This window comes from Takifugu flavidus, chromosome 1 (genome assembly GCF_003711565.1).
Source record: "Takifugu flavidus isolate HTHZ2018 chromosome 1, ASM371156v2, whole genome shotgun sequence".
Lineage (NCBI taxonomy): Eukaryota > Metazoa > Chordata > Actinopteri > Tetraodontiformes > Tetraodontidae > Takifugu > Takifugu flavidus.
The window spans coordinates 28,274,099-28,297,343 of NC_079520.1; the positions used below are offsets into that span (position 1 = coordinate 28,274,099).

At 54.2% G+C, this 23,245-nt stretch overlaps 1 protein-coding gene across 1 annotated transcript in view; it reads left to right on the forward strand.

Annotated features, from left to right (window-relative positions):
- LOC130536548 (inactive ubiquitin carboxyl-terminal hydrolase 54-like) overlaps positions 1 to 22,070 on the forward strand; it is a 39,199-nt gene extending 17,129 nt beyond the window's left edge. The window contains 19 exon segments of the mRNA XM_057052588.1: positions 1,024 to 1,158; positions 1,723 to 1,836; positions 1,943 to 2,025; positions 3,070 to 3,175; positions 5,361 to 5,507; positions 8,348 to 8,497; positions 8,908 to 9,063; positions 9,066 to 9,096; positions 9,230 to 9,300; positions 9,303 to 9,411; positions 9,664 to 9,718; positions 10,041 to 10,418; positions 10,482 to 10,609; positions 10,692 to 10,844; positions 12,792 to 12,939; positions 17,751 to 18,502; positions 18,576 to 18,718; positions 18,786 to 18,917; positions 19,708 to 22,070. Of these exon segments, the coding sequence (XP_056908568.1) occupies positions 1,024 to 1,158; positions 1,723 to 1,836; positions 1,943 to 2,025; positions 3,070 to 3,175; positions 5,361 to 5,507; positions 8,348 to 8,497; positions 8,908 to 9,063; positions 9,066 to 9,096; positions 9,230 to 9,300; positions 9,303 to 9,411; positions 9,664 to 9,718; positions 10,041 to 10,418; positions 10,482 to 10,609; positions 10,692 to 10,844; positions 12,792 to 12,939; positions 17,751 to 18,502; positions 18,576 to 18,718; positions 18,786 to 18,917; positions 19,708 to 19,791 (3,075 nt within the window). The 3' untranslated portion in view covers positions 19,792 to 22,070.
- The last annotated feature ends 1,175 nt before the right edge of the window (positions 22,071 to 23,245 follow it).

A 23,245-nucleotide genomic window follows, 5' to 3' on the forward strand; every position in this document is an offset into this window, starting at 1 on the left:
TTAACAGCAGTGTTGCCCTCCCCCCCCCCCCCCCCCACCCCCAATATTAGCAACCTGAAGGTTTAGCTCAATTCCAGCTGTTCCTAAAAGAGGGAAGCTGAAACAGCTCCAACCTGATGCTGGAACAGGTGAGAGAAGGCCGACGTCTGCTGGAGCGGCAGATCTGGGATGTTCTGAGGGTTCCTGTGACCTTCCGCTGATCCCGTGACCTTCCGCTGATCCCGTGACCTTCTGCTGATCCTGTGACCTTCTGCTGATCCTGTGACCTTCCGCTGATCTCGTGACCTTCTGCTGATCCCGTGACCTTCCGCTGATCCCGTGACCTTCGGCTGATCCCGTGACCTTCCGCTGATCCCGTGACCTTCCGCTGATCCTGTCACTCTGCTCCCATCCTTTCCGTCTCTGCTGGTCACAAACAGCCTCGTGTGGGTTTGCTGAGAATTCTTCCCACAAACAAAAAGAAGAAACGAGGTCATCTTTGTCCGTGGGCAGTTTGCAGCAGCTTTCATCCTCCTCTCCTCAGACGTCTGCAGGGCTGCTGCTCAGGTTCGGATCCACCCAACCTGCAGCAGCTAACAGGAACCAGCCTGACCCTGCCCAGGTCCCAGAGCAGAGAGCAGCGTTGGAACTACCCCCCCCCCGGGATCTGTTGCTGCTCTGAACTTGATCACATTATGAACAGTCAAGTGAAGATGGTGTTCCAGCCACATGTTTTAATGCTGTTGTGGGGACGTGCTCGTAATTACTGACGGTTATTTCCTGGTTGACCTAATAAACGTCTGTGTCTAAGTCAGTTGTCCTTCTCTAAGTTAACTCACTGTTGTGTAAATCACTCAAATCTGCAGGGGGTATAAATAACCTGTCCTGGGGGGTATGAGTGGGCCTAACCAGGGTTTAACCCGGGTCAAAGCCGGCCTGGTGCTTCTATAATTTACCACAGTTGGTTATCATGGAATACTAAAGTCCCCTCGTGGTGTGTGTGTGTGTGTGCGTGTGTGTGTGTGTGTGTGTGTGTGTGTGTAGAGTATCTTCGCTCAGTTCCAGTTCAGTAGTGAGCGTGTGTTGCCGTCGGACGCACTGCGGAGCGCCCTGGCTAAAACTTTCCAAGACGAACAACGATTTCAGCTGGGGATCATGGATGATGCAGCCGAATGCTTCGTGAGTCTCTCACACACACACACACACACACACACACACACACACACACACACAACACACACACACACACGCACGCACGCACGCACGCACACACACCACACACACACACACACACCACACCACACACACACACACACATACAGGCCTGGAACCATTCAGAGGCACCAGCTTGTTTCCAGAATCCTTCATCTTAAAGCTGAAATGTTTCTCCTTGACTGTAGTTCCGAAGGATTTCTTCCTCTTCCTCTTCTTCCTCCTCCTCCTCTTTTCCCTTTCTTCTTCCACACATTTCTCTCATTTTCTGGCTCTTTTCTTCCTTTCAGCCCTCCACAGTAACAGTGTGTGTGCTTGTGTGTGCACAAGGCCCCGTCTGATCGATTGGTCGTAAATGTGTTCAGTCAGGGAATCTTATGAAATATAGATGCTGCTCCCACGCTCAGATTAACACCGGGAGCCTGGACGGGGCGGAACGCCGGGACACACACGCCCACGCCGTCTCCCGTGTCAACACGCTGCTTTGTTAACCGGCGCAGAATTGATGTCTGACTCTTCGCTGTTGCTCAGGAGAATCTCCTGATGCGGATCCACTTCCACATCAGTGCAGAGACCAGAGAGGACATCTGCACCGCCAAACACTGCATACCGCACCAGAAGTTCGCCATGACGCTGTTCGAGCAGGTAGGAGAGCGCCGCCGCCCCCGCCGCCGCCACCGCCGCCGCCGCCGCCGCCGCGTGGGTCGTTCACAGGGCGGGACGGAATCAGACGGTGTGTTTGTGTTTGCAGTGTGTGTGTAACAGCTGCGGAGCCACGTCGGACCCCTTGCCCTTCATTCAGATGGTTCATTACATCTCAACTACATCGCTGTGGTAAGACCAGACACACACACACACACACACACACACACCACACACACCCACACACACACACACACACACACCCACACACACACACACACACACTGCAGTAGACCTGGCAGCATGCTGAGGCAGGGTGGCAGGAAAGGGAGGGACAGCGGGGCCTCTTCTTCTCTGCACGGGCCCCTGCTGATCACTGAGCTGCACAAACACAAGCACACACTGTGTTGCACACGCGCACGTGAATGCACCACTAGGAGCAGGTGCACGTTCAGGTACAGTGCACGTACACAGCTGATGTGCCTGATCTTAGTCAATGGAAACTAGGGAAGCTGTTTGATTCAGCAGCGGGAGGGGGGCGGGGGGCGGGGGGGGGGGGGTAATCCATAAGTGGAACAGCAGGTCGGAAAAGGGAAGGAAATAAGAGGATGGAATACTCCACATCCCTGTCGGAAATGGAACAGGGCAGAGGAAATGGAGGGATGAATGGGGGCAGAGGTACAAATACACCCGCTGTGTGTGTGTGTGTTGTGTGTGTGTGGTGCGTGTGTGTGTGAGTGTGTGCGTGTGTGTGGTGTGGGTGTGTGTGTGTGTGTGTGTGTGTGTGCCTGTTGGCGCTGCCAGGCTATTTTTACCCTTAATGGAGCCCAATGTTTGCCGGGCTGATAACAGGAGCATGATAATCAGAGGCCGACCGGAGATGAAAATCAACCAAACTGCTTTCGTCTCCTCGGCTCAACAAGTCGGATTCGGGCCGTTTGGTCCTCATTTATCTGGCGAGTTGATGTGACGCTAACGAAGCCAGGCTAACTGGAAGGTTTGTAATCTCAGGCTGCAGCAGCTCTTGACCAGGAGCTGCAGAGTGATGAATCAAATCATCAGATTTATGTGAGTTTCAGGAAATTAAAGAACCTTAACGTGCAGAAAATAAGACAAAAACACTTAAAATGATAATTAAACAGCAGGAAGGGGGAAATACACGTGCACAAGGGTGCTGTACTGATTGGTGTGTGTGTGTGTGTGTGTGTGTGTGTGTCTGTGTGTGTGGTGCTGCAGTAACCAGGCTGTGAAGATGCTGGAGTGTAGAGAGAAACCCACCCCGGACATGTTTGGAGAGCTGCTCCGCAACGCCAGCAATGTTGGAGACCTGCGCAACTGCCCGGTGAGAGCAGGCCCACACACACCACACACACACCACACCCACACACAACACACAACAACACACCCACACACACACACACACACAACACAACACGGACACACACCCACACACTCACACACACACACACCACACACACACTCACTCACTCACACACACTTACACAACACACACACACACACACACGCACACACACACACACTCACACAACACCCACACACACTTCACTCACGCACTCACACACACACACACATGCACACACACACACATTTACACACACATTCACACACACACACCCACATTCTCACAACAACACACCCACACACAACACACACACACTCACACACTCAACACACACACATACCACACACACACACACACACCTCACACACACACACACACACCTACCACACCCACTCACACACAACACACCCTTCACAACACCCACCCACACCCCCACCACACGCACACACTCACACACACACACACACACACACACACACACGATGGATGGATCTGATACTGACAGTATGATGTTCTCTATTATCACTTAAAGAGCTGCTTTCATTTCCTTTTGCCTGAGTTAGCCTGGGTTAGCCTGAGTTAGCCTGGGTTAGCCTGAGTTAGCCTGGGTTGGCCTGAGTTAGCCTGGGTTGGCCTGAGTTAAACTGAGATAACCTGGGTTAGCCTGAGTTAGCCTGGGTTGGCCTGAGTTAAACTGAGTTAACCTGGGTTAGCATGAGTTAGCCTGGGTTGGCCTGAGTTAAACTGAGTTAACCTGGGTTAGCCTGAGTTAGCCTGGGTTGGCCTGAGTTAAACTGAGTTAACCTGGTTAGCCTGAGTTAGCCTGGGTTGTCCTGAGTTAGCCTGGGGTAGCCTGAGTTAGCCTGGGTTGGCCTGAGTAGCCTGAGTTAGCCTGGGTTGGCCTGAGTTAGCCTGAGTTAGCCTGGGTTGGCCTGAGTTAGCCTTAGTTAACCTTGCTTGGCCTGAGTTATCTTGGGTTAGCCTGAGTTAGCCTGTGTTAGCCCGAGTTAGCCTGTGTTAGCCTGAGTTAGCCCAAGTCGGAGCAGGTGAGGGTGATGTGTCCAGCTTTAAGGTGCCGTGCTTGGCCCGACAGCACCAGGGGCTTGTGGGCAGCTCTCCTCACTCCTGGGGGGCCGCAGCCTCTGCTGAAGCTGTGCGGCTCTGCTGGGAGTGCTGCTCTGCAGCCGCCGCCGCTGCAGCACTGCTACGTAAACCGGCGCCGCAGAGCTGCAGCCAAGGAGGGAGGACGGAGGAGGAATGTCTGCACGTGACAGGAAGCGCCGAGGATCCATGTGGCTCCACCAGGACCGGCGTCTGAGCCAGGTGGGATGGACGCGCCCACCCAGGCGTCCACGTGTCCCCATTGCTGGCTCCGCCCCCCCGGCAGGCAGCCCGCCGCCCACAGAGGGAGAGTTCTGCCTGTGTCCCTGCATATGCGTCTGTGCGACTGTTGGGGTTGGCACGGCGACGGCTGCCAGGGTGTTCTCCGGCTGTTGCCCAGGCCGCTGCCAGCACGCTGGTGTGTGTGTGTGTGTGAGTGTGGGTGTGAGTGTAGTGTGTGTGTGTGTGTGTGTGTGGTGTTGTGTCGTTGGGTGGGTGTGTGTGGTGTGGTGTGTGTGTGTGTGTGAGGTGTGTGTTGTGTGTGTGTGTGAGTGTGAGTGTGTGTGATTGTGTGTTCGTGTGTGTGGTGTGTGAGGTGTGTGTGTGTGAGTGTGTGTCATGTTTTGGTGTGTGTGAGTGTGTGTGTGTGCGTGTGCGTGTGTGGTGTGTGGTGTGAGAGTGTGTGTGTGCGTGTGTGTGTGTGTGTGAGTTGTGTGTGTGAGTGTGGTGTTAGTGTGGTGTGTGTGTGTTGTGAGTGTGTGTTGAGTGGGTGTGTGTGGTGTGTGGTGTGTGTGAGTGTGTGTGTGAGTGTGTGTGTGTGTGTGTGAGTGTGTGTGTGCGTGTGTGCGTGGTGTGTGTGTGTGTGTGCCCCGGCTCTGTGGTGGGTCATGACTCAAAGGAAGGATACAGAACACACAGTTCTGAACAGAAGGCCCAGGAGAGGAAACGCAGCGATCCGGTTTGGTTCTGACTGAAGGAACGTGGTTCTGGTTCTGGAGGTGGTCACACAACACCGTGACACAATGGTGCCCCCCCCCTCACCTGCGCTCCTTCTCTCCACCAGAGTAACTGTGGGGAGGTGTTGCGGATCCGCCGGGTGCTGATGAACTCCCCGGAGATCGTGTCCATCGGTCTGGTCTGGGATTCGGACCATTCGGACCTGGCTGAGGACGTCATACACAGCCTGGGAACCTGCCTGCGTCTGGGAGACGTAAGACCACCTCACACACACCTTTATCTTGCTATCTCTGTGAGGACTTTCACTGGCGTACAATCCCCAAGCCTGGAGCCAATTCAGTGGATTAATCCCTGAATTCAGACGTCCGACTGTTCTGACAATAACAGACGTAACACAACACAACAGTAAAGATGGACAGACAATAGAGGCTGAGGTTTCAGATGGGAACCAGTCCGGAGGAGAGGGGAGGAGCCAACTGGGCTCTGGTTCTGAGGGGGCTGAAGGTGCTGAAGGTTCTGTAGGTGCTGAAGTTCTGTAGGTGCTGAAGGTGCTGAAGGTGCTGAAGGTGTTAAAGGTGCTGAGGTTCTGTAGGTGCTGAAGGTTCTGAAGGTGCTGAAGGTGCTGATGGTGCTGATGGTGCTGAAGGTGCTGAAAGTGCTGATGGTGCTGATGGTGCTGAGGTGCTGAAGGTGCTGAAGGTGCTGAAGGTGTTGAAGGTGCTGAAGGTGCTGATGGTGCTGAAGGTGCTGAAGGTTCTGTAGGTGCTGAAGGTGCTGAAGGTGCTGATGGTGCTGAAGGTGCTGAAGGTGCTGTAGGTGCTGAAGGTTCTGTAGGTGCTGAAGGTGCTGAAGGTGCTGATGGTGCTGAAGGTTCTGTAGGTGCTGAAGGTGCTGAAGGTGCTGATGGTGCTGAAGGTGTTGAGGGTTCTGAAGGTGCTGATGGTGCTGATGGTGCTGAAGGTGCTGAAGGTGTTGAAGGTTCTGAAGGTGCTGAAGGTGTTGAAGGTGTTGAAGGTTCTGAAGGTGCTGAAGGTTCTGAAGGTGCTGATGGTGCTGATGGTGGCTGATGGTGCTGATGGTGCTGAAGGTTGCTGAAGGTGCTGAAGGTGTTGAAGGTTCTGAAGGTGCTGAAGGTGCTGATGGTGCTGATGGTGTTGAAGGTGTTGAAGGTTCTGAAGGTTCTGAAGGTGCTGATGGTGCTGATGGTGTTGAAGGTGTTGAAGGTTCTGAAGGTGCTGAAGGTGCTGAAGGTGCTGAAGGTGTTGAAAGTTCTGAAGGTTCTGAAGGTTCTGAAGGTGCTGATGGTCCTCTGTCCTCCACCGTCTCTAATTTGCACCAGCTGAATTGAGTCGGTAGATGAGGATCGGAGGTGCGTTCTGCTGCTTTTGTTGAGCGTCTGTGTCCTGGATCCATCTGTCTCCTGATCCATCTGCCTCCTGACTGTCTGTGTCCTGGATCCATCTGTCTCCTGACTGTCTGTGTCCTGGATCCATCTGCCTCCTGACTGTCTGTGTCCTGGATCCATCTGCCTCCTGACTGTCTGTGTCCTGGATCCATCTGCCTCCTGACTGTCTGTGTCCTGGATCCATCTGCCTCCTGACTGTCTGTGTCCTGGATCCATCTGCCTCCTGATCCATCTGCCTCCTGACTGTCTGTGTCCTGGATCCATCTGTCTCCTGACTGTCTGTGTCCTGGATCCATCTGTCTCCTGACTGTCTGTGTCCTGGATCCATCTTCCTCCTGACTGTCTGTGTCCTGGATCCATCTGCCTCCTGACTGTCTGTGTCCTGGATCCATCTGTCTCCTGACTGTCTGTGTCCTGGATCCATCTGCCTCCTGACTGTCTGTGTCCTGGATCCATCTGCCTCCTGACTGTCTGTGTCCTGGATCCATCTGCCTCCTGACTGTCTGTGTCCTGGATCCATCTGCCTCCTGACTGTCTGTGTCCTGCTTCCCTCTGTTGTTTCTCTGTATTCTCTCCATCCTTCGGTGCCTTTCACAGCCTATTGTGACAGGAGGAAACGATCAGTCTAGAGGTGAAACACGCTGCATTAGGATTTACCAGCAAAACGAAAGAGTTCTCAGACATAAATGTGGACTTTATTGATTCACCTGCAGCAGCAATGATCAATAGTAATGATCCATTTATTTACAGGAGTAACCGAGAGCGGAGTAGAGAACGTCCCCTTTTATTCACTAAGACTGTCGTAAAGGTGCCCTGTATAGTCCCAGTACACAGGTGCAGCACACAGGTCATAGAGGACACAGGTGCAGCACACAGATCATAGAGGACACAGGTGCAGCACACAGGTCATAGAGTTTATGTGGTTTATTAATTCTTTTGTCTCTCGTTGCTGCAGAAAATATGAGCACAAATGTGCTGCTATTCACATTACTCCTCCCCCTCCCTCCCTATCTCCCCTCCCTCCCTCTCCCTCTCCCTCCCTCTCTCTCCACCTCCCTCTCTCTCTCTCCTCTCCCTCCCCCTCCCTCCCTCTCCTCTCCCTCCTCTCTCTCTCCCTTCCTCCCTCTCTCTTATCCCCTCCCTCCCCTCCCTCCCTCTCTGCCTCCCTCTCCCTCCTCTCCTCTCTCTCTCCTCTCTCTCCCTCTCTCGCTCCCCCTCCCTCCCTCCCTCTCTCTCCTCTCCTCTCCTCTCCTCTCCTCTCTCCCTCGTCTCCTCTCCCCTCCCTCCCTCTCTTTCTCTCCCCTCCCTCCTCTCCTCCCTCCCTCTCTCCCTCCCTCCCCTCCCTCCCTCCCTCTCCTCTCCTCTCCTCTGGTACTCTCCCTCCCTCCCTCCCCCTCCTCCCCTCTCTCTCCCTCCCTTCTCTCTTCCCCGCCTCTCTCTCCTCTCCTCCCTCCCTCTCCTCTTCTCCTCTCTCTCTCTCCTCCCTCCCTCTCTCTGTCAATCCTCTCCCTCTCTCGTCCTCTCCCTCCCTCGTCTCTCCCCTCTCCTCCTCGTCTCCCTCCTCTCTCTCCCTCCCTCTCTCCTCCCCTCTCCCTCCCTCCCCCTCTCTCTCCTCTCTCTCCCTCCCTCCCTCCCCCTCTCTCTCTCCTCCCGCCTCCCTCCCTCCTCCCCCCCCTCCCCCCCTGTAGTTGTTCTACCGTGTGACGGAGGAGAGGGCTCGCCAGGCAGAGCTCTACTTGGTGGGCATGGTGTGCTACTACGGGAAGCACTACTCCACCTTCTTCTTCCAGACCAAGATACGCAAGTGGATGTACTTCGACGACGCCCACGTCAAAGAGGTGAGACACATTCTGGGGGGGCTGCATGCTGCACCGGGGGGGGGGGGGGGGGGGGGTGATGTGCAGCATCTGCTGCATCTTCAGCTCTGAGCTGCAGTGAAGGTGCTGCTGGGTCAGCAGGGGATCAGCTTCCCTCTCTTGTGCTCCGTGTGCTGCTGCGACATCCGAGAGGATGAAATCCAGCTTTGACTGGGATGGAGAAGCTCTTCCTCAGGTCTTTTCCACCTGCGCCCGTCAGCGAGCAGTAGCCAGTGGTCTCACGGCCAAGGGAGACGCGTGGACGCTCAGCACAGCAGCAGCACAGCAGCACAGCAGCAGCAGCAGCAGCAGCAGCAGCAGAGCAGCAGCAGCAGCATCGGCGTCTCTTTGCTGTGACAATAATGATGCATCTCAACTGGCTTCACCTCCAGATCGGCCCAAAGTGGAAGGACGTGGTGTCCCGTTGTATCAAAGGCCACTACCAGCCGCTGCTGCTGCTCTACGCTGACCCCCGGGGGACACCGGTGGTACTGCAGGAGAGCCCCAACCCCGGCTCCAGCACCAACCTGGAACTGGCTCACTGCAGCAGCAGCAGGGCCGCTACGACAGCGAAGACTCAGGTACGGCGGAGCGCCTCCACCGGGACCTCGCAAGGTCACTACTGTGCTACGGCGGCGACCTTCAACCCTCTCCGGCCGGCCCTTTGCTGCGGCATGGCCCCCGCAGGAGTGACCGAGCTCTCTCTTCTCTCAGGACGGGAGCCGTCCATATCCAGCGACACGCGGACCGACTCGTCCACCGACAGCTCCGGTCACCGGCCCCCCCCGCAGCAGAGCCCTCCCACCAGTCCACGGGCAGCCACCTCTCCAGTGACTCCCAGACCACGGTGGTCGGCTACGACATCACACACGCGCCACGCGGGTCCGCGGCCGCAGGTAGCGCCTGCTGATTTCAGAGTTCTGTTGCTCCCTGGGGGGTGAATGGGAAGTACATTCCTTTTATGTCGTCCTGCCTTCAGAGTCAGCGGTGGAGGGCCCCCCCGCCCCCCCTCTCCTCTCCTCCCCTGCCGGAGTAACAAGGAAACGGCCGTCTTCCTCCTCTCCTCCCGGCGGCCGCTCACCTCCTCGTCCTCGTCCTCTCGCCCGCTGTCCTCGTCCTCTTCGTCTGGGGTCGGGGGCTGTGACGGTGGGACTGGGGGCCTCACTGGGAGGAGGAAAGCACCAGCAGCGAGAGCAAGTCCAGGTACGGCGCTCCGGATCGTCCTTTCATCTGCAAAGGAGGATTATTTTAGCGCATTAGCGTATTTCTGCTCTTAGCTAGCGAGTCAATAAACACTTGTTTTACAGAGGCGACTTTTGAACAGTTGAGTTTTATAAATTAAATAAAACTTAAGCAGCAAGATATGAACTCACCAGGTGAAAATAAAGTGTCAGGCACCTGTGTAAAACAAAGAGAAAGTGGTCCCACAGAGGAAGGTGGGAGACGGGGGGGCGAGGAGACCTGGTGGCTGCTGATGTTGCTCTGCTGCCTCCTCACTCAGCCAGTAAAGCCTTCCTCTCTTCAGCTCTTCTGGGAGCCGCTACAGGCCGACCTGGAGGCCCAGACGAGAGGCCCTGAACATCGACAGCATCTTCACTCGACCGAGAGGTTCCTCTCTGGGCTACAACACTCTGCCTGCTCCCTCTCTCCCTTCAGAAGCCCAGGACCCCTTCCCCTCAGAGGGCCCCGCTCCAGCATCTCAGCTGGGTGTGCGAGAGTTAGTCAGGTGGGACTTGGAGGCCGGCTCAGGGCTGGTGGGGCAGCCCAGGTCGTTCGGAGGTGGGCGGACGATGGGTCCCCCCGCCCCTCCACCTCTGAGGGGGGTGGAGCAGCAGCCGCGTCTGATTCAGAGGATGGAGAGTGGCTACGAGAGCAGTGAGAGGAACAGCAGCAGCCCTGACAGGTGGGGAGGCACCTTCTGCCGCCGCTCCCGTCCCGGAACCAACGGACGCTCCTCTGTCCACAGGGAGGTGGGGCAGCACAAGCGGGTGCTGATGTCGGGCCCCTCGTGGCGTTCGGTACCCAAGTCCAAGAGCAGCGGCGCCATCCTGCAGGAGCTGCCGACTCTGAGCTGGGGGGGCGGCACCAGCGCAGGTCTGTTGTCCCAGCGCGTCCACCCGCCGCCGCCGCCGCCGCGGTCTGACGGGCGCTGTCACTTGTGTTGGTGCACTTCCAGAGCGCAGTGAGCTGGATGAGCTGCAGGAGGAGGTGGCGAGGAGAGCCCGGCAGCAGGAGCAGCAGAGGCGGAGGGAGGCGGAGCGAGAGGCCGCCATGGGATTCAACCCCAGACCCAGCAAATTCATGGACCTGGATCAGCTGCAGCACCAGGGTAGGTGTCCAACGGTGCCACGCTCAGGGGGGCTGCAGGTGTTGATGTGACCTTGACGGTCTAATCTCAGGGGGTCCGGGATCTAAAGGTCGTTGATGGTTCCAGGTGGTTTTGGACCCACTCTGGGTTCAGGGTGTGGCTATTGTCTCCTGACGTGATCCCAACCGGAGTCCGTGGTTCTGTCTGACCTCCTCTTGGTCCTCTTTCCCATCTGTCTCCCCCCCCCCCCCATCTGTGGGACGTTCACTGACCGGCACTGTGTGGGAGAATCACCACTTCAGAGTGCTGACGTGCAGCACCGATCATGGATCCTAAACACCTGCCCCCTCCATGATGGGGTGACAGCAAGTGTGACCTGAAACATGATGGGATGCAGCAGCCTGGCCCCCCCCGCGGGTCCGGGTCACCACCCAGACCAGACCTCTGGTGGAGCTGGGCCGTACCAGACGCAGCTGAACTTTAATGTGGTGCTGCAGCGAAGCAGCATGAGGGTGGAGAGAAATGCTGCTGCGTCTGGAGCGTCGCCCTTTGTTGCCATGGAAACGTCGGCGACTAAAACTCTTCACCCTCGTCAACAGACCAACAGCACAGACACGCTGGACTGGACTGCAGCTTTGTTCTGGAAATCCAGATGTGAAGCCCTTTTTTTCATTTTCCTCTGTCGGCATGCTAACGTTAGCATTTATGGCTAACGTTAGCATTTATGGCTAACAGAACAGTCCAGAAGAGTGGGACCAACGGCATCACCGACAAATACTGCAAACAGCTTCATGAAAGAATGTTGTGTTGTTGTGCATATTTTTGGTGTGTGTGTGTGTGTGTGTGGTGTGTGTGTGTGTGTGTCTGAGAGAGAGAGAGAGGTGGAGATAGAGCAAGTGTGCAAGTTTACACCCCAGCTCAGCAACAACTGAACTACATATTTATGCCCCCCCCACACACACCACACACACACACATTCACCCCCCCCTCCACACACACACACCACATTCACTCCCTCCCACACACACACACATTCACGCCCCCCCTCCACACACACACCACACACACCCACTCCCTCTCACACACACACATTCACCCCCCCCCTCCACACACACACACAACACACACACACATTCACTCCCTCCCACACACACATTCACCCACCCCCCCCCCCCCCCCCCACACACACACACAACCTGGTGGCGGTGAAAGGACGATGCGGTCCGAGCGATTGCGTAACATCCCCACAGAGGCGTCCAACAATCTGCCCGCCTGTTTGCGAGGACGCTCCAGCCAACAGCAGCGCTGCCATCTCCCGTCCTTTGTTCTGCTTCTATCTGTCAGACTCTTCTCAACGCCGGCCAGGATGGGCCTGGCTCCTCTTCTGTGGCCTCCTCTCGCGTCCTCTAGAACACTTTATATAACAGCCTTAAAGGTGCCGCCACCCAAAGTTTCACCACCAAGAAATTTCTTTTTCTTCTGTAATTTTTGGCGCCAGGGCCTCAAACATGCGTCCACCTGGTCTTGACTCATGAGACGTTGGCCGTGACCATCAGCAGAGGGTGTTTCCACGGTCATGTGACCCAGGAATGACCAGCTGACCTCCTGCTGAGGCACTTGGGAGGGATGTGACACCCTCTCAAACAGTGAGCTGGAGACGTGCTTCAGCTCCTGATGGTTCCCACCAAAACACGGATCAAAGCACAAAGCATTCCATGACTTTTGACCAAGATTATGAAAAACCTGGAGGTTTCTGGGGGGGGGGGGGGGGGGGGGGGGGGCAGGCTTTAACAGGAGCTCGACACATCTCCTGACAGACAAATGCATGCTGGCCCCTTCATAACCACTCCGATTCTCTTTCTCTCTTCTCTTTTCCCTCCTCCATTTGTATTTCTTCCATTCTCTCCTTCTTTCCTCCCCCATTCATTCTTTCCCTCCGCCACTCTTTTCTCCTGTTAACATCCTCAGCTGTGCTCAGACCCCTGCATGAGGCTAACACTCATAGCGGATTGGCTGTAGCTGCGTGCATGAGGAGCCCTGGGGCCCCACTCAAGCACAGGCAGGAGCAAGAGATGGAACGGGAGACAGGAAGCGCCCGTCGACAGGGGCCTCACAGGTACCACCACTGTCCCCCATGTCTCCTCAGCAGCACCTGTTCTGAACCACCTCACAGTCCTTGTCCTCCTCCTCCCCCTCACGTGGTGTACCCTCAGGTGTCTCCTGTGTGTGTGTGTGTGCGTGTGTGTGTGTGTGTGTGTGTGTGTGTGTGTGTGTGTGGGGTGTGTGTGACCCACTCCTGTGTCGTCAGTTCTGCACAAACGCCCATAATCTGTTGGGTTCTGCGTTCTTGTGTGAGGGTGTAGGTTTGTCTTAACCACAACGACTTTAAACAGCAACTGACAAAAATACTGTTCATGTTTTAAAACCATCAAAAGTAGCTCCCATTAGTTGAAGATGAAGCATCTCCAGGGCCCCCTGGTGGTAGGTTGAGGTATAAGACCTGCTTTAGGGGGTCATGGGTAGGGTCATTAGTAGGGTCATTGATAGGATCATGGGTAGGGTCATTAATAGGGTCATGGGTAGGGTTAGGGTGATGGGTAGGGTTATTGGTAGGCTCATTGGTAGGGTCATGGGTAGGGACATGGGTAGGGTTAGGGTCATGGGTAGGGTTATTGGTAGACGCATTGGTAGGGACATGGTTAGGGTCATGGTATGGACATGGGTAGGGTTAGGGTGATGGGTAGGGTTATTGGTAGGCTCATTGGTAGGGTCATGGGTAGGGACATGGTTAGGGTCATGGGTAGGGTTAGGGTGATGGGTAGGGTTATTGGTAGGGACATGGTTAGGGTCATGGGTATGGACATGGGTAGGGTTAGGGTCATGGGTAGGAACATGGGTAGGGCCATTGATAGGCTCATTGGTAGGGTCATCGGTAAGAACATGGGTAGGGTTAGGGTCATGGGCAGGGTCATTGGTAGGGTCATTGATAGGCTCATTGGTAGGAACATGGATAGGGTTAGGGTCATGGGTAGGAAAATAGGTAGGGTTAGGGTCATGGGTAGGAAAATAGGTAGGGTTAGGGTCATGGGTAGGGAAATAGGTAGGGTTAGGGTCATGGGTAGGAACATGGGTAGGGTCATTGATAGGCTCATTGGTAGGAACATGGGTAGGGTTAGGGTCATGGGTAGGAACATGGGTAGGGTCATTGATAGGCTCATTGGTAGGAACATGGGTAGGGTTAGGGTCATGGGTAGGAACATGGGTAGGGTTAGGGTCATGGGTAGGAACATGGGTAGGGTTAGGGTCATGGGTAGGAACATGGGTAGGGTCATTGATAGGCTCATTGGTAGGAACATGGGTAGGGTTAGGGTCATGGGTAGGAACATGGGTAGGGTTAGGGTCATGGGTAGGGTCATTGATAGGGTCATGGGTAGGTGTCAAGGGCCTCAGGGTTTGCTCCTCTGCCTTAAAGCTCAGCCAAAGCTCCCTGTTTTCCAGCTGGTTGTCGCTGGGAGGTCCAGAACCACTTTTTAAAGTGAAAGATCCCTTTAATGTTTTTAAATTCCATCCTAAAGCTTCTAGCAGAGCTGTATATCCCCAAATGTTTCAGGAGACGTTTTGTTGTTCAAACCTATGCGCTCGCTTCTGTGTGTGTGAGTGTGTGTTTTTGAAGCACACACACCTCTTTGTTGCCTGGGTTGGGGTGTGTTGCAGTGCAGTGAAATCTAGCTTCTGCCTTCACAACAGAGAGGGCGCCGCGCTGCTCTGTGCCTCGCCGCTTCGCTGCATTGTCGCTGTGCTGCTCTGCGTAGACGCGTGCTGCCAGAGCCTCCGTCCGCTGCGTGTCCTGCTGGAGTGTCCAGCACTCCTGGGCTGTGTGTTGTCCCGCGTGCAGCCTGTGGTTGTGTGTGTCCTGCTGTGTTAGTTGTGCTGCGTGAGGAGGTGGAAGGTGAGCGTCGACTGGGGCTGGAAGGCTGCGTTCAAGACCACAAACACTCCAATCAAAAGAATTCTTCATTCAAACTGAGGCTGTGTCCTAACCCCCCCCTGTACCCTACATAGTGCCCTCAATAGTGTGGACGCCATTTTGAAATAGTGTCCGAATTGTTAGTGAGCATCGCTGGACCCTATGTAGTGCACTCAATGTATCCCACAATGCACTGCGAAAAGTAGTGGACAAGCGAGCACCCGAACTCAAATTTTTGGAAATAAGATTTTTTTTCAGTAGGGGTCCAATATGATCATCTTAAAATATTACAACACAAATGTGTAAAAAATAAATAAAATCAATCTTCACTGATCCCCCCCCTCACTTAAAATTGTTCTTCGGAATCGTCTGTTCCTCACCAGGCAACAGAATCTCAGGAAAATAATATTTACAAAGATGAAAAGTAGCTTTGATCCATTTTTTGATGAAAAATTGCTTTATTAAATGTTTTCACTTCAGCGGAATGTGACTTGAGAATGTTCCATCACGTCTTGGCTTGAAAATGTCAAGGGACACTAATTATTTTAGGTAATAGGTAATTATTATTGTATTATTATTGACATTAATGTTTCATTTGATTATATAAAGTTAATTATAGGGTAAAATATCGCATCTTCATAAAATGACCGCTGAATGGCCACTTTTCCCGGCGACCGCTTCGTAATTATTATGCGACACCATGACGTCACTTTACGTAAATGACGCCGTTGCCCGAATGCTAACTTTAAATTGAGTAGTTCACTCAACCCACGATAGTGAGTAGTGAACAGGGAACGAGGGGGTGGAGTCGGACACAGCCTGACGTCAGTCCAGATGGAGACAGGTGGTCCGAATCTAGCAATCAATCAATCAAAAGTGCAGATTTTTCATTCAAATCTAAACAAATAATCACCAACAGAGTTCAAATCGATGATCTCACAATAGTGAACAACTTCAAATCTTTAAATTAAATGGATGATTTAGTGTGTTGAAATCAAAAGACTCTTTGGTTTTGGAGCTTTGCATTCATCTGTGCTGTGGTGACAGGACGTCCTCACGTCCCCTGATTGGTCAACAGCCCTGAACTAAGCAGGACGTCCTCACGTCCTCTGATTGGTCAAAGGTCCTGAAATAAGCGGGACGTCCTCACGTCCTCTGATTGGTCAACAGCCCTGAACTAAGCGGGACGTCCTCACGTCCTCTGATTGGTCAACAGTCCTGAACTAAGCAGGACGTCCTCACGTCCTCTGATTGGTCAACAGCCCTGAAATAAGCGGGACGTCCTCACGTCCTCTGATTGGTCAACAGCCCTGAACTAAGCGGGACGTCCTCACGTCCTCTGATTGGTCAACAGCCCTGAACTAAGCGGGACGTCCTCACGTCCTCTGATTGGTCAACAGCCCTGAACTAAGCGGGACGTCCTCACGTCCTCTGATTGGTCAACAGCCCTGAACTAAGCAGGACGTCCTCACGTCCTCTGATTGGTCAACAGCCCTGAAATAAGCAAGACGTCCTCACGTCCTCTGATTGGTCAAAGGTCCTGAAATAAGCGGACGTCCTCACGTCCTCTGATTGGTCAAAGGTCCTGAAATAAGCAGGACGTCCTCACGTCCTCTGATTGGTCAACAGCCCTGAAATAAGCGGGACGTCCTCACGTCCTCTGATTGGTCAACAGCCCTGAACTAAGCGGACGTCCTCACGTCCTCTGATTGGTCAACAGTCCTGAACTAAGCGTGACGTCCTCACGTCCTCTGATTGGTCAAAGGTCCTGAAATAAGCAGGACGTCCTCACGTCCTCTGATTGGTCAACAGCCCTGAACTAAGCGGGACGTCCTCACGTCCTCTGATTGGTCAACAGTCCTGAACTAAGCAGGACGTCCTCCTCCTCACGTCCTCTGATTGGTCAACAGCCCTGAAATAAGCGGGACGTCCTCACGTCCTCTGATTGGTCAACAGCCCTGAACTAAGCGGGACGTCCTCCTCACGTCCTCTGATTGGTCAACAGCCCTGAACTAAGCGGGACGTCCTCACGTCCTCTGATTGGTCAACAGCCCTGAACTAAGCGGGACGTCCTCACGTCCTCTGATTGGTCAACAGCAGGACGTCTGCAGAACTTTGAACCAGCAACATTGACAAGAAGCAACTTGTTGCTGTTGAATTTGCAGCTCCGTTAAAGTGGATTCAAACTAAAGGTGACTGAAGTGTGGGGACAGTAGGATGAAGAGGAGGAGGATGAAGAGGAGGAGGATGAAGAGGAGGAGATGAAGAGGAGCTGAAGCTCAGCCTTTTATCACCGTCCTCCTCTCCTCTATTGATCAACACCAGGCTGATTTATAACTTGCTGCTGCAAAGCCTGCTGGGTAATTACTGAGGCACAGTGAGTGTGGGGGATGGGTGGAGACACATGTTGGCTTCTGCACGCACACACACACGCACACACACACACACACACACACACACCACCTTTTAAAGTTCATGTACAGTTACAGCCTGCACATGCGCTGCTTTAGCGTGCACGTGGCTGCGGACCCCCTAACACGCATCCGTCCTGCTGCGTCAGATTTCTGTCTTTTGGTTGAGAAAGTTCCATCTGGTGTCAGTAGGAGACGAGCTGGTGCCTGAGGAACGGAGCAGCATGGCTACAGGAAGGCTGCATCGTGTGTGTGTGTGTGTGTGTGTGTGTGTGTGTGTGTGTGTGTGCGTGTGTGTGTGTGTGTCTGTGTGTGTGTGTGTGTGTGTGTGTGCGTGTGTGTGTGTGTGTGTCTGTGTGTGTGTGTGTGTTGTGTGTGTGTGTGTGTGTGTGTGCCCGCGTGTGTGTGTGTGTGGTGTGTGTGTGTGTGTGTGTGTGTTTATCCTGGTTTGTGACCTTCCCTCTGCAGTAACTCACCTGACGTCACAGCAGCTCTTTCTTCCTCGGGGGGGCCGACTGACTGACGCCCTCCCCATCTTTTGTCCTCCAGTGAACAGCCTGACCCGGTCCAAGTACTGCTGACACCCAGTCAGGAGGAGGAGGAGGACCAGGCCGCACCCAGACAGGACTCAGCTTTGGGCCAGGACCCCACCCACCCTGGAGCTGCGCTTGTCCGGAGCAGCCCTCACCCCTGTGAACCTTGTCGGGAGGTGGAGCAGGACGGAGGGGTAGGGAAGAGAGGGGAGGAGGGTGAGGCTGGTAGGGAGGGGGTGGGGGTGAGGCTGTGCGAGCTGCTGCAGGTGGGGGGGGTGAGCGTCAGACCTCTGGGGAGACACTTGGCCATTTCCCTGCCCTCGCTTCCTCTGCGCCTCTGGGATCCGCACGGCTCACACCTGGAACCCCTTCACACACACCCTCCCCCCCCATCCTCGCCTCCTCCCCCACCTTCTTCTGTGGAATCTTCTGGGCCAAGCAAACCTTTCACGCCCCTCTGGCAGCCCCCCCGGCCCCACTCGTCCACCACGGCCGCTCCGCCCTGGCCCCCCGACAGCACGCCTCACTGGTCCTCCTGGAGCCTGGACGGTCCCAACGCGGTGGTGACACCCTACGACACCCCCCCAGACCGCTGCATCCCCATCCAGACGCAGACCTCCGGCCAGCACGCCAGCTTCAGCTGCCAGTCCTCTCCGGGTCACTACAGCTCCCAGCATGCCCTGGGGCGCCACGGCTGTGACCACGAAGAGGCAGAGCTGTCTGAGCTGGACTCCCTATATCAAGCCAGCCTCTTAGCTGGGAGGACAGGTACACACACACACACACACACACACACACACACACAGTGTTTTGAGCAGCATCCTCCTCCGTGTGTGTTCAGGCTGCAGCCCATCAGAGAGGCTTATATCCAGGGTGGGAGGGCAGGCTCGCTCCAAGACCCCCAACGCAGACATGGAGAGGAGTGCGTACGGGGCGGACTGCACCAGAAGCCCCGCCTACCTCAACAAGGTAACGTCTATGCAGGTATCCCTCGCAGGTGTCTCTCGTGGCTTTGCGTTCCAGCACCGACAGACATTTTGTAACCCCTCAGCCAATGGCGTTGCAGGACTTCCGTTTGGGGGCGGAGCCTGATGATGGGGAGAACCCGAGGCGAATCGGACGCAGCCTGAGCGGAACCGTGGTGGCGTCGCGTCGCGGTCGTCTGACCGCCACCCGCAGCTTTGTGAGTTGGACTTCCTGCGCTCTGCCGCCGCCTCGTGGCCGCGCTCTGGAACTGCACTTGCCTGATGTCCTGTCGCTTCACATTCTGCTGTTCCCTGTGCTCTTCTCCCCCTCTTGCTGTTCGTCTCCTTCCGGTCCTGCTTTTCCATCCGGGACGTGTCCATCTGTCTCTCTCTCTGTCTCTAAGGTGAAGCAGGCTGATGTCAGTCCCTCTCCCTGCTTACTTCCTCTTTTCTGAGTCCCTGTTGCTCCTCCACCACCATCACCTCCTCCATCCTCCTCATCACCAACACCTCCTATCACCACCTCCCTCCTCCGCTTCACAGGTAAAGACTGCACTGAGCTCATATGATGTTTTATTAAGGGGAACAGTCTCGGCTCCCTTTGGTGCCAGATCGGACTCCAATTACAAACTCTCCATTTGGGAATTTGGGAATCTTCTTTGGGTTGTAAAACCAGATGAATCTGGCACCAAAGTAAGCGAAGCTGGTTTTTATGCCTGGTAAAAATGTGACGCGTCAAAACTTCATATTTTTCTGTCCCCTTGAGGTCATTTTAAACTCCGTGCACCTTCCTGCCACCGTGCACGCTAGCTCATGTTACACTTCCATGAACTTCCTCTTAAACTCATCCATGAACGGACGCCTCAGGTGATCGTTTTACCCGTAAATCTGCCCAAGCCTCAGAGGTTGTGGGGCTCTGGTGGATCTCTCTGGACCCGTGTTCTGTAGCAGCAGGTTCTGGCCCGGCCCGGGTCAGTGCTAACGTCAGCCGTCTGTCTCTCCTGGCAGGAGGTGTCGGGCGGCGCCGGGGCCTTCTGGTTGTGTCTGACAGGCGTCAGGTTGTCCTCCAACGGTCCCTCACAGCTTCAGTAACGTCACAGCCTGGTCCGTCTCCAGCCCAGCCCCCCTACGTGGACCCGGGGTCGGCTCTGGGGGATCGGCCCGCCATCCTCGTCCTGCTCGCTGTATTTTTTGGAACATGCAAAGGCAGCCACATGCACGCTCACATGCACAGCTGTGCGCCCTGCTTCGCCTCCCCTCACCTTCTCACCTTCTTGTCTATGCAGTCATTCTGACCCCTAACTCCAACCTCACCCCCAGCGGGCCCTCGTCCTCCTGGGACTCTTGTCTTTGCCCCCCTCCTGGGCTCTCAGAGGGTTCCTCTGTGCGATCAACCTGGTTGGAGAGCCTCGGCTCACACCTTCTCTGGATCCCATTGAAGCCCCCCCCACACACGGGACCCTCGGCTCAGGAGGAGGCTCTCACCACGAAGCCACGCCTCTTCCTCTTTCTTTAGGGCATTTCCTGCTGGGACGCTCACGTAGCCTGAGTGACAGGCCTGTTTCTCCTTCCTGAGACGGAACTCTCATCACAACCGTCTTGTACAGACAAACTGACGTATGAAACCTGTATGTTAGTGAATAAGACCTTATGGAATGTTGATAATGATCATTAACAAATCTTGGTACATTTAACAGTGATACTTCCTCACGTCTGCATTCCCAGTAGGAGTGGAGTGCACTTCAAAAGTGTCTAGCTGGAGCCTCCCCCCCAAAAACCAGACTAAAACGCTCGCTGACCTACTGACGGCCCTCCCGTTTCTACCGGGAGATTAAACAGAGAAGCTTTTTTCTTTCCTCCCCCCTCTCTCTCTCTCTTTTCTTTCTCCCAAAGAGGAACTAGAAACAGGAACCACGGGCGGAAGGAGACGCAACAGGGAGGCGCTTCGCCTGAGCGGAGCGATGACACAAGTGCACTTTGTGAAGGGTGGAGGTCAGAGATGTTTGAAAGGCTGCAGGTGATCTTATTACCCCCCCCCCCCCCCCCCCCCCCCACTGAAGCCTGGATGTGAGCAGGAGACTCGTCTTCACCGACGTGTCCAGCGTCAACGTGCTTTATATGACGTATTTGAGGTATATTTTCAGAGATGTCAACCCTTCCTCAGTTGTATCGACCCCCCCCCACCCAGCACCAAGGAGCTTTCTGACATGTGCAGAGTACATATATTCTATGCTTTATTCTAAAACCTATGATAACTAAGTCCTTATACGAGAGGCCAATGTAAATCTAGCCGAAGTCGACGGATTGTTGGAACTAAACCAAAGGTTGGCGCTGAACTCAGAGAGTCTGTTGAACGTTGGCCACTTTCTTTTCTTCTGGCTCCGTTTCTTGATGGTTTCCTTGTTTTTCGGGTTCTGGATGTGGGAGAATGTAGCCAATTGTAGCGCATGAGTCTGCTATGCAAATCAACCCTCCCTCGCTATCCTGTATCAGAGACAGCCAGGAGGCCACACCCCCCGCGACGGGCGCTCTCCCCTGGAGATGAAGATGAGGAGGAGGAGGAGGAGGAGGAGACGTTAAAGCTGCTGGGAACTTTGCTGCTCTGCATCGAAGTCGCTCTTTTAACCGATGGGATGCAAAAAGAGCGACCTGCTGGGGAGGGAGAGCAGGAGTGAGTGAGTGAATGTGACATTAGTGACAGGGTGAACGTGAACGTGACATCAGGGTGAACGTGACATCAGGGTGAACGTGAACGCGACATCAGGGTGAACGTGAACGTGACATCAGGGTGAACGTGAACATGACATTAGGGTGAACGTGAACGCGACATCAGGGTGAACGTGAACGCCACATCAGGGTGAACGTGAACGTGACATCAGGGTGAACGTGAACGCGACATCAGGGTGAACGTGAACGCCACATCAGGGTGAACGTGAACGCGACATCAGGGTGAACGTGAACGCCACATCAGGGTGAACGTGAACGCGACATCAGGGTGAACGTGACATCAGGGTGAACGTGAACGTGACATCAGGGTGAACGTGAACGTGACATCAGGGTGAACGTGACATCAGGGTGAACGTGAACGCGACATCAGGGTGAACGTGAACGCGACATCAGGGTGAACGTGAACGCCACATCAGGGTGAACGTGAACGCCACATCAGGGTGAACGTGAACGCCACATCAGGGTGAACGTGTGTTTGTGAGCGATGGCCAGAGAGGAGGGGAGGTGGCGCTGGTGGTCGGGTCTGTGTGGGTGTGTGTAGACTGTGTGTTAGTCCTGGGGTGGTGTTGCTCGGGGAAAGAGGGAACCTGTATTTTTGCAATAAAGTTATTACCGATGCACCCCCACAGGGGGCGCCACCACCATGCTGGGTCTCAGCGTTGTCATTTCATGTTGAAGATTGCCAGTTAAAAGTTATCGTTTAAATCCTCGTGCACGTTCAGCATTTCTGTCAGAAAAGAGGAGTTAAACTGTTACATTCCCCCAGTCAAACATTCTCCTGCAACCATCTCGAAGATGAACCAAAGTCTCCAACTTGTCTGAACCAGCACTTCTTCCTCCCGCCACCAGGCGGCAGCAGTGACCCGCCGAGCCGCCACGCGGAGCGTTCATCCGCACTGACGTCACGGACACGGTGTTAAGTTGGAACCAACATCCTCCCAACCTGATTTAAAGACAAACCTTGTTTCAGGTGTCGGTGGGAGGTTGCGAGTTCAAATCTCTTGTTTTATACTCGAGTTAAAAAAAAAAGAACAGAACATTTCAAACCTTTGAAGGAAGAATCAAAGCAAATCAAACGTTCGCTCTATAAGATAAAAGTGGTTCTGCTGAGAAGAGGTTGGTGATAGTAAAGGAAACAGGTTACCTGGTACCTGCTCTGGTTACCTGCTCTGGTTACCTGTCTTATCCTATCTGGTTAATATTTTAGGCAGTTAATCTCAGGCAGCATTTCCACCGCCAGGTGGCGCAATAATCCGTCTGCCTGAATAAAGATGAGAAGAATCTGTGCAGTCACTCGTGGTGAAATACTGTTGGTGAACCCAAAGTTAATTTGGACTTACATTTTACATTTTTATTGACTTTATTCTTTAATAAATGAGGCGACGCTCGTTGAGAAGATCACAACAGGTCTCGTAATATTTCTAAAAGTCTGCCAACGTTTGCCGTGGATGAGGGGAACACTTTTCCTTGAGTCGGGACCAAAGTGGAGATATTTGGTTTTGAGACTCGAGGCTCTGAGCCTCAGTAAACAGGAACCAGAACCTCTGCAAAAACACCCAGAACCGTTGCAACAAAGTGCAGCTCGGTTCTGTTTGCTATGATAATGAAGCAAAATTAAAAACCTGTTTGCTTTAATAGCAGAAAGAGCCTCATTTCCAGAGGTCTGAGAAGAGAAAGTTCTCCCGTCCAGAGAAGGTGGACGACTGGACCCACAAAGACCCGTTTCGACCAATCAGATGGTCAAAACCGTGGGAGGAAATAATGAATCAGAATCAGTGTGGCGCACAAATCTAAATCTTTACTGGAGCTTTACGGGACA